Genomic DNA, 13070 nt, shown 5'->3' with positions numbered 1-13070 from the left:
CGCGATCACCTTTTTGCTTTATTTTGTACCCTGAGCCCGAGTGGATCCCTCCCCGAAGAGCGGCCGATGCCGGCGCAGCGCGCCCGGCAGCCGCTTTTGGGCTCGCCGTTCCCCTGAAGTGCGGATCCGCTCTGGACCGACCCGCCACCGGCCCCCGCTCTGAGCCCGTTCCGGGACCGGGCCGGGCCGGGGGAGGCGGCTCCAGAGCCCAGCAAGGGCCGAGGTGGCTTTTGGGGAATACGAGGCTGGGGTGACCCCGCCGGGACCTCCTGGATCCCCGCAGGGTTCAGCTTCGGCCGGGCATATCCCACCTGGAACTCCTGACCCGATTCCCATTAATTTATCCGAAACTGTGAGTTATTAAATGCTGTGAGCTCTCCCGGCCGCTCGGCAGCGGCCGTGATCCCCCAACACCCTCCCCATCCCAAATTAATTAATTTATAGTGTTTTTTAATTTATAATTAATTTTGGGAGACTAAAAGCCCAGAACGATCCTGGAGGTTAATTCCAGCAGGTCACTGGCATCAAACCCCCATTTGCTTCATCCCAACCACCAAAATATTCCCGTCCCCCCAGATATTCTCATCTGGGAATGGCTGGGATAAATCTCCAAATGAATTTTTAAATTTTTGGGGGGGGAGGTGTCGAGGGGGATGTGTTAGGAAATTGTCTGCGTGGTGCCATGAAGTGTAATTAACCCCCCGAAATCGTGATTTTATCCTAGTTAAAAGGTGTGATGGGAACGATCCCTCTTGGTATTTTCCCCCCTGGAAAACAGCTCGCTCTTCCTTCTCCTCCTCCCCTTCCCCCTTTGGAGCATGAAATACACCGTTTTCTTAAACTTAAGGATCTCTATCTATATTTATATATCTCCACTGTTTTTTCTGGTTTCGTTCTGAGCCGGCTCGGCCGCAGCGGGAGTTTTCCAGTGTGAGTGGTGGGACTGGGGATGGGAACGTGCCGCCCAGCAGCGCGGTGATGGGGGCAGGAATTAAACGCAAATTTGGTCTCATACCCAAGAAATCCGACGCACTTAACTCCCGGCTTCCCGAATGGAACCGGAGTCGTGTTCCCGCTGCTTTTCCAGCTCCATAACCCCCTCCTTGGATGGATTTGGGTTAGAAATTATTAATTTCTGTAAAGGTAATTAATTGCAGGGATGATTTGCCGAGCGCTGATGAGTGACACTTCCATCCGGAGTGTTTTTGCATGGAAAAAAAGGGATTTTTCATGGCAGCAGCTGGTGGTTGAGAGGTGGGGGACAAACTCCCCTCCCCAACCCCCTTTATCTTTAATAATTAATATTATTAACCCGGGATTGGGGGGGGGGGGGGTGGGCGTTGCACATTCTGTGTGTTTTTTCCGGCTCATTACATGCAGAAGCGTCTCCCATGTTGGTCGCAGTTGCAAAACTTGCCGAGATTGTGTCGCCGTCCCTGGATGACCTTTAAGTAGGGAAGAAAAATAAATAAAAAATCAAATTCTGCCACTCCGATGCTTCTTCCCATCCCTCCCATTCTCTCCTTCTGCTCAAATCCCACCTGGTCCCCACAGTAATGTTGTGACCCCAAATTCTCTGGCTTTAAATCCCCTCCTGTAGGTTTGGAGTGGATTTTTCCTGGTTTTCTGTGGCGGTGTGGGCTTTTCCTGGGTTGGGAGGTAGCTGCAGCTGTATTATCCATGTACCCTCGCTCCTCAGAATGTGCAAATGAGAGCAGAGCAAGGGGCTGCACCCACTGCCCACATCTCCTCTTTCATCCCCGGATAGGGCCACTCGGGAATTGTCATGGAGCATTTTAATGGTGTCTTTGTCATGTGGATTTTCCCCGAATTCTCTCCTGGGACCCCCTTCTGAAATTCTTATTTTGATTTTTAAGGAATTATTAACTTTTCTAGCTCTACGGGATGGACAGCATCCCAAATTCCTCCACAATGGAGTAAAAAATACAGGATGTCCTCCTGGGACTTTGTTGGTTTTTTTTTTCATGTTACTGCTAATTTGCTTTTAGAGAAATTATTAATTCACAAGATCCATAAAACAATCAGTTTCCCAAAATTGCCCAAATCCTCCTGCGCTGGAGTAAAAAAGTTGAAATTCCCTTCTGGGACACTTTTTAAAATATTATTTAGAAGGAATTATGAATTCTCCTTTTTTTCATGAGGCAGCAGCATCCCCAATTCCTCCATGCTGGAGTGGAAAAAGTTGGAATTTCCTGCTGGGCCACTTTCAATATCTTTATATTAATAATTTAATATTATTATTTTGCTTTTTAAGGGATTATTCATTCCTTTGATCCATGAGGGAAGTTGTATCCCAAAGTCCTTCCAGGCTGGAGGATAAAAAAATAAAAGGGGTTAAAAATAGAGTTGTAAAGCCGAAGGCAGCGGGTTTGTGGGGGCCCCTGTCGTCCCCACCCTCCCCCCCTGCCCTGGATCCTCCTTGGAGCGTCCTGGCTTCCGTGTTGGTGCTGGAGAGGAAGCAGGAAGCAGCTAAAAAGAAAAAAAATGCTATAAATTTATTTAGAAATCTGTCTTTCCTATAACATAGAGGAATTATTAGGGATAAAACCAGGAGTTTGGGGTCTAGCTGGGCTTAAATAAGTTTATTTTATGGAAATAAGAGAGAATTTGTCCTAAAATTCCTGATAAGGATGCTTTTTGCTGCAAGGACTTAAAAAATCTCCCCACAGCCCCATGTGGGGTTTGGCAGGAGCTGCCTGGGCAAAGGTGCCCTTAAAAAGTGACTTTTTCCTTTATTTAATTATTCCCCCCCCCAACTTGCCTTTAATGGCAAAGTTTAAGCTGAAAGGCTCCTGGATCGGAGCTGGGCAGCATGTTTGGAACTGGGAAGGGAGCGGGAGGAGCTGACTCACCCTGACCCTACTTGGGATGAGCCTCCAAAAAGCAATTTTCCTGCCAGTTTTACCCTTTCATATCTTCAAACTGCTGGAATTTAATCAAAATACAAGGGCTTTTGGCTGGAATTTAATTTTTTTTTTTTTTTTTGTAGCCATGAAATGTTCCCTTTTTCCAAATGTTAAAATGGAAAAATGAATTTAATTTATTTTTTTTTTTGGTGGGGGTAGTGGCTGGTATGAGTGCATCAAGGTGTTGTTACCTCTCACCTTCCTGGAGCAAAGTTCATCTGGCTGCTGCATCCCCATCCCTGGAGCTATGACTCACCTATGCTCGCCCTACCTAGGGGAGCGCCTGGCAGTGCCCTTTAACCAGGAAAAGGCAAAATCGGGACCCAAACAAATCGGGGTGATCCCCCAAAAGCAAAGGATAATCACCCCATCCTCCAAACCTCCCAATTCCCCCCAAGCTCACTCAAACCCCCAAAATCCCTCATTGTTTTAATATGGTTTCCCTAAGCAACAGGTGCTTTCAGCATTCCCATCCTAGATTTTTGGGGGATGGATAATGTCACAGTTAGAATTGTGGGGGTTTTGGGGCTTTTTCTGTGTTTTTATTCTTTTGGGACACCACCCAATTTCCCAGTCTGTTCGTGCCCTCCCAAACACTGAGGAGGTGTTTTCTCCTTGTGGTGGACTTACTCCAATGCACCAACCAAATCCAAATGACAAAATCTCCTTGATTAGTTGTGTTGGGGGCCAAGCCTAATTTATGAGCTTCATTAACAGGCCTGGCTTCATTCCCTCTGCTTTTTCACTGGGAACTTTCACGTGGAGAGAGGCAATGGCCAGAGTGGCAAGGTCAGGGAGCAGCATTAATTTCATTATTTACTAAAAGGAAGAGGAGAATGGTTCTTAAATATAAAAAAATATCCTTTTGGGGGGGGGGGAGTTGGAGTCACCCCTCCTCATTTAGATGGGATCTGAGGCATTGATCCCGTGGGAATATTCATCCAAGACACCCCGGGACCATCCTTGGGGTGAGATGTTGGTGCTAAGGGAGGACCCCCCCCTCTCAAATTAAGGGATTTATAAATTTCACGTGGTTCATCCCAAAGCTGATTAAGTGGGAATGTCGGATCCTGGTTCTAGCGCCGGGAAAATCTCCTGCCTGGGATAATAGGGCCGCTAACGAAGGTGGCCCAAGCGCTGGCCTGCCCTGACCCTGCTCCTGAACAAGGCTCTGATTGTTGCTCCAGCTCAGGCGGGAAGAAGAGGAGGCCCGGGGAGGTTCTGCCAAGTAACCAGGATTTTGCTCAGCGACTCTTAATTAGACTTGGATGGAAAACTGTTGTTAGCGGTGGCTTCCCAGAGCATCCTCAGCCGGGAGCGCGCAGAGGCTCCGCCGTGCCCTGGGAGCGGCCGGCACTGGTCTGGAGCCTGATGGACCCTTGGAGCCCCAATAACACCTCCAGCCCACTCCAGGGCTCAAATTCCTGCAATCCCCCAAACCATGGGATGGTTTAACCCCCAAAATGACATTCTGGTAATTTTTTTTCCCCCTTAGTACCAAAAAAAGTTTTCTCTTTCATTCTGAATATTTGTACTGGCCACCCTCGCAGCATCCCATGCAGTGCCCAGGTGTCGCTCCGGTGGGGGATACTGGCTAACGGAGATGCCAGATTTAATCCCTTTTTCCTGATTTCTGGCAGATGACGGCTCGCCTGATGCTGGCTGTGGGAGGAGCGGTGCTGGGCTCCCTCCAGTTTGGATACAACACCGGCGTCATCAATGCCCCACAGAAGGTGAGTGCTCCCAGAACCCTCTGCAATGAAATTCCAGCCCCTCTGTCACAAAATTCCGTACCTCCTCCCCCCACCATGTCCAAAAACAAACCAGTCTCCGCTGCCAGCTTGGCTAAAATAGTACATCCCACTAGGCAGCTTAGGGCTGTAATGGGATTTCAGAGGGAGTTATTTAACCTCCAGCTTTCCCGGGAGAATTTTTTTCCTCCTTGCTTGGCGTTTTTGTTGGGAAAAATCCCAGCAGTGCCTGCAGGATGCTGTCTGGGTGTGGCCGGTGGAACTTTTAACCTTGGCTCTTAGTGAAGGTCTGGAAGTTAATTAAGATTTGAGTCATCCCAAGTGGCTGCTCTGATTGAGAGCTCTATTTCTGAGTTTTGCATCCCAGCATAATGTCCTGGGAGGAGAAAGGGTTGTCTGGAAGTGCTGTAAGAGGAATGGAGCACAGAAGGTGTTGGGTCCTCCCCTCATGTACTGTCAGGACCCTCCAGCTGCTGGTAGATACCCGTGGTCCATGGAAGACATGACTTTTCCTGGATTTGGTGGCTGTTTGAGGTGTTAAGTGCTTGGAAAATTAGTTCAGAATTCCCATGTGGTGCTTGTGATGTTCCCTGGGCACAGCTCTTATGCTGGGATAAGGTGTGGAGGGACAGCCTGGGTTCTGGCAGGACCAAAGCTGTCCCTGAGTGTCACTACCCTAAAGAATTCAACCCACTGGGGCAGGATCCAGCTTGCCAGAATTTAATCCCATCCCAGTGAGCACCTCTGGAATGTCACCTCAAGCATTGAGAAGACTCCTTGTGGGATAGAAGACCCTGTGGAAAAACTCCCCAGGCTCCATTGGTATGGGAAGAGGAAAAAAAGCCGGGAATTTGTTCAAGGTGTTGCATTAGATAATATTGAATCCCAGAATTCAATTCCTGGAGGCTGCAGCTCCCACCCAGAACCTGCAGGGTGCTGCTGAAGGCCTCCTGAAATACCCTGATGCCTCCTTGCCTTCATGTGCACTGGTCCAAAATTGGGGATGTCCATTCTCAGATGGTCCTGAGCACACTGCCTGGGGGAGATGGGCAGTGGAGCAGAGTTTGAGCCATTTGAGCTGGGAAATCCCTGGGATTGCACTGAGGAACTGCTCCCTGGCATCTGCCCTCATTTTCCTGAGCTCTGGCACCGTGGGAAGGAGGAAGGCTGTGATCACCACCCTGGTCAGAGCCACATCCCAGGAGGAGATTTGTTTCCCTCCACTGAAGGATTTCTCTCCATCCTCTCTCGGCTGGCTGCTCTGGGTGATATGGTCAGGGATCAGTTGTGAGCTTCCTGTGGGACTAACCTGTGGTGCCTGCAGCCCCAGGCAAATCCAGACCCTCATGATGGCTTTTGCCACAGTTTTCCTGATGATTTTGGGGATGAATCCTTTGGGCTTCACATGGAGAAGTCACATGGTGCAGGACAAGTTACCAGTGTTGAGGGGAAGGATTTGGGATGCTGTGTGTGGGAGCGTGACGGGAGGTGGGATGAGGATTGTTCTGGGCAGCAGGATGTGCTGGACACAGGGGGTCACCCCAGCTTTAAGGATGGGGACACATTACTGTGCAGGACTGGAATGCATTGGGCTTGGAATGGGGGTGTGCTGGAATAAACTGGGGCACAGAGTTGAGATGCAGGATGGGTAGGCATGGAGGCACAGGCCGAGGACAGGGATGCCTCAGGATGGGGATGCACTGCAACAAACTGGAGTGAATGGTCAGGATGAGGATGCACAGAGGCACAGAGCTGGGATGGGGATGAACTGAGGTACATCAGGGCACAGGTTTGGGATGCACTGGTATTGGGATTCGTGGAGCTGCGGGGTGGGGATGCATCACAACGCTCAGCTGAAAAGCAGGGGAAAGCCCCAATTTTGGAGAAAAAAAAAAATGTTTTCTTCACCCTTCTCCCTTTAAATCCATTTTTCACCTCCATCTCTCCCAAAAAGAACCACTGGATTCTTCAAAGCATCCTTTTTTCAGGAGGAAGGGGCAGGAGGGGGTGTTATTTTTTCAGTAGGCCCCTGGGCCTACTGAGAGCCTGAGCCAGCCCGGACTTCTTCAATAATCCTTCAGTCAGTTATTTATTTTGGGTATACTGGGAAAAGCATCCAAACCTCTGGGTGAAACATGAGGGAACAAAATCATTTAATATGGAAATTCTAATGGTTTATGTGCTTTGGAAGAGGAACAACTTGGAAAAGTTGTATCCAGCCTAGTGTGTATTTCTTGTGCTGTCTCTGACAGGGCTCCTGTTTGGGCTTGGATTGATGGGAAAAGTGGAAAGTGAAGCACAGTGGTGTAAATAGTGAATTGGGAATGAAGCCCTTCAGAGCAGCAAAATCTTGGAGCCACCTGAGGCCCAGCAAAGCAGGGAATCTCTGGGATTCTTTTGCTCCAAGCTGGGTTTGGTGTGGTGTTATGAAGCCATTCACTGTGGTGGTTTGGGGATGGGTGGTAAATCATGGTATTATGAAGGATTTTGGTTGGAAGGAACCTTTAGAGGGTCATTCAGGCCATTTCCCAGACATGGGCAGGGACAGGAACTTGGTGAAGCTACCACTAATGGGCTGGCTTTAAAAATACATAAAAAGTATACAAAATGTATATAAATGTATATATTTTGTATGTAAGTGTATACCCTTTGTGTATAAAAAGATACAAAATTTATGTAAAAATAACCTAAAATTCACAAACCTGGCTATTCTTGGTATTTCAAACCAAGGCCTGTGTTAGGTGTTGGCATCACGGTCCTGCAGAACCATGGCAGAGATTGTGTGCTGCGGAATTCTTGGGAGAAAAAACCTGGAAATCCAACTCCAGGAGTATCCAAAGGGGATGGGAACTGCCCCGTGTTCCTCCCCTTCCTCCACGGGGCTGGTGCATCTCTGGCTCCTGCCCTGCCCTGGGGAGCAGCGTGACCTCCCTGTGCCTGCCCGGCGAGTTTTGGCAGCGCCGTCTCTCCCTCTCTGGGCAGGGCAAGCCCAGAACCCGTCCGGCTGCATTTCCCCCACGTATCCCAGCAGGTTCCCTCCCTTGGGCTGGAGCCGAGCCTCGGCCGGCGGCTCTGGTGACGGTGACGCATTGTCTTGTGAGCTGTGGTGGCTGTGGGGAGTCGTCCCTCTGGTGGCATGGCTGAAGTGGAGGCGGGTTTGATGCGTGGTTTGGTTTCTCTCCTTGTTTTCCAGGTGATTGAGGATTTCTACAACCGCACGTGGCTGTACCGATATGAGGAGCCCATCAGCCCCGCCACCCTTACCACACTTTGGTCCCTCTCTGTTGCCATCTTCTCTGTCGGGGGCATGATTGGCTCCTTCTCTGTGGGGCTCTTTGTCAATCGCTTTGGAAGGTGAGCTCTGAGCCTGCTGGATCCCTGGTGGATCCTTCAGTGGGGAGGCTGTGCTGCCTCACCCCACCCTGGCATTCCAGGACTGCCAAGGGCTGATGTTTGGGTTCTTCTGGTGTTCCTCACCTCTCTCCTCCATCCCTCTCTAGACGCAATTCCATGCTGATGTCCAACATCCTTGCCTTTGTGTCAGCTGTCCTCATGGGCTTCTCCAAGATGGCTTTCTCCTTTGAGATGCTCATCCTTGGCCGCTTCATCATCGGCCTCTACTCCGGCCTCACCACGGGTTTTGTGCCCATGTACGTGGGCGAGGTGTCCCCCACTGCCCTGCGGGGGGCCTTGGGGACCTTCCACCAGCTTGGCATTGTCCTGGGCATCCTCATTGCACAGGTGAGCACCGGAGAATGTTTTGGGGGGGTTCACCCCTCTTTTGATCCTGACACTCATCAGGGCCTGCAAGGATGAGGTGCCGTGGATCTGCACAACCTTTTGGGTGGAGCTGGGGTAGGAGGCTTGAAGCTGGAGCTCAGCAGGAGCAGGGATGCTGTGAAATCTGAAGGTCTGAAGGTTTGGGATGGGCAGCATCAGGATACTAACATCTGTTGGCCACCTGGGAGCAGCACAGGAGTCCCTCAATGGCTGTACCAGTGTGGAGGATGTTGCAGAGTTGTGTCTAACCAGGACTTTTCCAGCTGGAATGGGTGGCTTATTCCCTTTTCTCCTCCTCAGGTGTTTGGTTTGGACCTGATCATGGGAAACGACTCTCTCTGGCCACTGCTGCTGGGCTTCATCTTTGTTCCTGCCCTGCTGCAGTGCATCATCCTGCCCTTTGCCCCTGAGAGCCCCCGGTTCCTGCTCATCAACCGCAACGAGGAGAACAAAGCCAAGAGTGGTGAGTGACTCCTCTACAGGGCCCATCCTGGCACTCTGGAGGGACCTCAGCATCTCCTGACTCCACCTCTCCCTCTCAGTCCTCAAGAAGCTGCGAGGCACAACGGATGTGAGCAGTGACCTGCAGGAGATGAAGGAGGAGAGCCGGCAGATGATGAGGGAGAAGAAGGTCACCATCATGGAGCTGTTCCGCTCGCCTATGTACCGCCAGCCCATCCTCATCGCCATTGTCCTGCAGCTCTCCCAGCAGCTCTCAGGGATCAATGCGGTCCGTCTGGGTGGGGTCTAAATGCCAGGGGTCAGCTTGGTTCACCCAGAGCTCCAGGACCTGACTTGTGGCACCTCCCTGCCCTTTGTAGGTCTTCTACTACTCCACCAGCATCTTCGAGAAGTCGGGGGTGGAGCAGCCTGTCTACGCCACCATTGGCTCTGGCGTAGTGAACACAGCCTTCACGGTGGTCTCAGTGAGTTTTGGCCCCACCAGGGTCTCTTCAGGCAGGGTGGGAGAAGGGGGCCTTTCCTGCAGGCTGGGGAGGTGCTGATGGATCGTTTCCACCCCACAGCTGTTCGTGGTGGAGCGAGCTGGGCGCAGGACCCTGCACCTCATTGGGCTCGCAGGGATGGCTGGATGTGCCATTCTCATGACCATCGCCCTCACGCTGCTGGTGAGTGCTGGGGAGGCTGGGAGGAGGAGGTTGAGGAGGGGTGGTTGAAGAGGAGGAAGGACTTATTCCTCCTTGAGGTGATGGCTGAGCACCCAGTCCCCATTGTCCCATCTCTTCTGAGCTCTCAGAATTCCAGTTTCCAGCTCATGGCTCCTCTGCCAGCACTAGCTTAGGTATCCAGGTACCGTGTCCCCTTCATGGCACTGACCTTCTTCCCTCTCCTTTGACCTAGGACCAAATGCCCTGGATGTCCTACCTCAGCATTGTGGCGATCTTTGGGTTTGTGGCCTTCTTTGAGATCGGCCCGGGCCCCATTCCATGGTTCATTGTGGCAGAGCTGTTCAGCCAAGGCCCCCGTCCAGCTGCTTTCGCTGTGGCTGGGCTCTCCAACTGGACCTCCAACTTCATCGTGGGAATGGGCTTCCAGTACATTGCGGTAATCACAGCTGGAATACTGGGGGAGTGGGGAATGTGACTGGGGACACAGGAGTCTGGGAGTCCCAGGGAATTCAGCAATTCAGGGGAGTCTTAGTCCCAGCCTGTCAGACTGTGTTGGTTCAGGGTGGATCTAGATCCCAGTTCTGGATTTGGGATGGAAAACAGTGTCCAGCTAGATCCTGATGCTGGATCCCTGTGCCACACTCCAGTGCAGGATCCCATTGCTGGGTCCTGGTGCCAAGTCCAAATCCCAGGTCTGGTTTTGCTGGTTCCTGTTGCTCGATCTCATTGCCAGATTTTGATGTGGAGTTCTGGTGTTGGATCTTGGTGCCATATTCTGCTGCTGGATCCCAATGTTGAATTCCAGCGCCACTTCCTTGAGCCCTAAAACCTGGGCTGAGGTGCTTTAGTTGGGTTGAGAAGAAGGTTTGGTTGGTCATTGAGAAGAGAAGGACTTGGGGCTGGAGCAGGTACTTGACTCAGTGTTCCTTATGGAATGTTCCTTGAAAGAACCTGGGTCTTGGATGGCTATGGCAAGGTGTGGGCAGAGTGGTACCAGCTGGTCTTTCAGCCAAAGCCCATCACTCTGTGTCCAGAGATGGGAAGGGAGCTGGGGAATGGTCTGGAGCACCAGGAGTGGCTGAAGGCACCAGGGAAGGAGCTCAGCCTGAAGAAAAGGAGGCTCAGGAGGGACCTTCTGGCTCTGCACAACTCCCTGACAGAAGGGGACAGCCAGCGGGGTTTAGGCTCTGCTCCCAGGGAACAGGGACAGGAGGAGAGGACACAGCCCCAAGCTGTGTCAGGGGAGGTTTAGATTGGATATTGAGAAAACTTCTTCATGGAAATGGTGGTCAGGAAGGTGGTGGGCTCACCATCCCTGGAAGTACTCAAAAACATGTGAATATGGCACTTGGGGGCATGGGTTAGGGCTGGACCCGGCAGTGTTGGTGGTTGTTGGTGGTTGGACTGTATCTTGGCTGGCTTCTCCAACCTCAACAACTCCACGATTCTGTGACCTCCATCCATGTGCTCACCTCTCCCTTTCCCTTCAATCACAGCAACTCTGTGGCTCCTACGTCTTCATCATCTTCACGGTGCTGCTCGTGCTCTTCTTCATCTTTACCTACTTCAAGGTGCCAGAGACCAAAGGCCGGACCTTTGACGAGATTGCCTCGGGCTTCCGGCAGAGCGGGGGTGGCCAGAGTGACAAGACCCCGGACGAGTTCCACAGCCTGGGCGCTGACTCGCAGGTGTAACCTGGACCCCCGGTGCCACTGCCCCCTCAATTCAGGGGGACTTTTTTAAACACTTTGTACAGACGCCAGGCAGGAGGGAGTGGGGGGGGTCTGGCTCCAACGCCCCTTGTCCAGCCTCCCCCAGTGGTTTACTGGAGACAGGCTGACCTATTTTATTTTATTTCTTTTCTGCTAGGAACAAAATATTTTATTTTATTTTATTTTATTATTTTTTCTGGTTTCGCGTCCAAGATTTCAAAACTGATAGGTGTTTTAAAACCCAGCCACTCAGCCCTCACCAGCAGGAGGGCAATTCCCTGTTTTTTATTAATGACGTGATAGTTATTTAATGGAAAATCACGTAGAGAAAGTTTTTAAAAAGCTGGAAACTTATTTTTTAACGTTCTAATCATAGAGGAAAAAAAAAAAAATCACATAAATTGACTAAATCTAATATTTTTTTTAAAAAAAAAAACTACCAAGAAAATGAATAAATTTTTAAAGTCTCCTTGATTTCAAGCCCTGCGGTGGGTTTGTGGACGGGGACCTCCCGCCTGGGGCAGCGCGGAGGATGGAGCCGCCTGGATGGATTGGTTGGAAAGGTCAATCTGTTGTTGCAGGCTCTTCTCCTTTTGCCTGAATTCCAGCTGGGAGGGGAAAATAAAATGGGAGATGGGGGGATGTGTTCTTGTTGAATTTTGGGATTAATCTCGGCAATATTTGCCCGACAGTGAAGCGCCAGTGGCAGCCGCACACAACATCCCCCTCCATCAGTACCCCCCATCCTGGGATGCACCAAAATCCAGCACCGCATGGATACAGCTGTTTCCTGCTCTGTGTATAGACTGGAAGATATTTATATTATATATATTTTTGTTCAATGGTTGTTAATAGTAGACATTTAAGTTATAGCGTTTCTGATTTGACAAGCCAAGTACTGTAAATATTCTTGGAGTATATTCACACTGTATAATGCATACAAAAGGTACAGAAAAAGGTTATAGTTTCTATAGCAACTAAGAAAAAAAGCTTGTACATGGTTAGGATGACTTTTGTATAGTTCTGCACTGTAGTTGTATCTATTGCACTGAATTTCAGGCTGTAGTATATTAAAAAAAAATACACGAGGAATACTGTCCTTTTCAGACAAAACTGAAAACAGACACAAAAAAAAGCATTTCCCTGAGTGCAGCTGGTGTGGGAGCTTCTGGCACATTCCCAAAGCCACAGGGAGGGTTGTTTTTTTGGTTTGTGTTGGGGTTTTTTTGTTGTTTTTTTTTAATAGTATCTTTTTTAAAATTTATTTGTTTGGTTTGGAAGGGATGACACTTGACCACACGTGAAAGAAAATAAATGGGGGGGGGGGGAGTAAAAGAAATCTCTTTAAAAATGCCTGTTCTTAGCTGGTTCTGGTATAGCCGTGCCAAGCTGTGGAGGTGTGTGTGTGGTTTTGTAAGCAAATCCCTGCAGTGAAGTGCCAAGGGGAAGGTGTGTGGTGTGAACAATAAAGGAGAATGTGAGCGGCCACCCAGCCCCAGTGTCCTGTGCCTTTATTTCTTGGGGCTGGACTTTCCCTGCCCTGGTCGGGGAGGGAGGGAGGGGGGGATGGGGCTGGGAGTGCGTGTCCCTGCAAAGCTTTTCCACCACGGGAGCGACTCACCTGGTTGCAAAATACCTGCTCTGGGTGTACGACCAGCTTTTAGTTGCCTGGAGCAGCCTGGGCTGGGATCATGGGGGTAAACCTGGCTGGAGCTGTCCTGCTCTGTGGATCCCAAACCTGCTCTCCTTGCCTGGGACAGAGCCTTGGTCATG

General features: G+C 50.4%; 1 protein-coding gene across 2 annotated transcripts; it reads left to right on the top strand.

Annotated features, from left to right (window-relative positions):
• The first annotated feature begins 172 nt into the window (after nt 1–172).
• Nucleotides 173–12790, top strand: SLC2A1 (solute carrier family 2 member 1). 2 transcript variants are annotated; one of them, XM_033519284.1, is made up of 10 exons: nt 173–352; nt 4568–4660; nt 7872–8032; nt 8179–8419; nt 8759–8921; nt 9001–9188; nt 9280–9384; nt 9484–9585; nt 9818–10021; nt 11082–12790. In XM_033519284.1, exons 2-10 carry the CDS (start codon nt 4568–4570, stop codon nt 11277–11279), a joined length of 1455 nt encoding a protein of 484 aa, XP_033375175.1. In that variant the 5' UTR covers nt 173–352; the 3' UTR covers nt 11280–12790. The 2 variants fall into 2 exon arrangements, with proteins under 2 accessions (XP_033375175.1, XP_015504048.1); XM_015648562.3 differs by lacking the exon at nt 173–352 and having other exon boundaries at nt 11082–11273; nt 11990–12790.
• The last annotated feature ends 280 nt before the right edge of the window (nt 12791–13070 follow it).

This window comes from Parus major, chromosome 21 (assembly GCF_001522545.3).
Source record: "Parus major isolate Abel chromosome 21, Parus_major1.1, whole genome shotgun sequence".
NCBI classification, from domain to species: domain Eukaryota; kingdom Metazoa; phylum Chordata; class Aves; order Passeriformes; family Paridae; genus Parus; species Parus major.
This window is presented reverse-complemented; position numbering and strand designations above follow the sequence as displayed.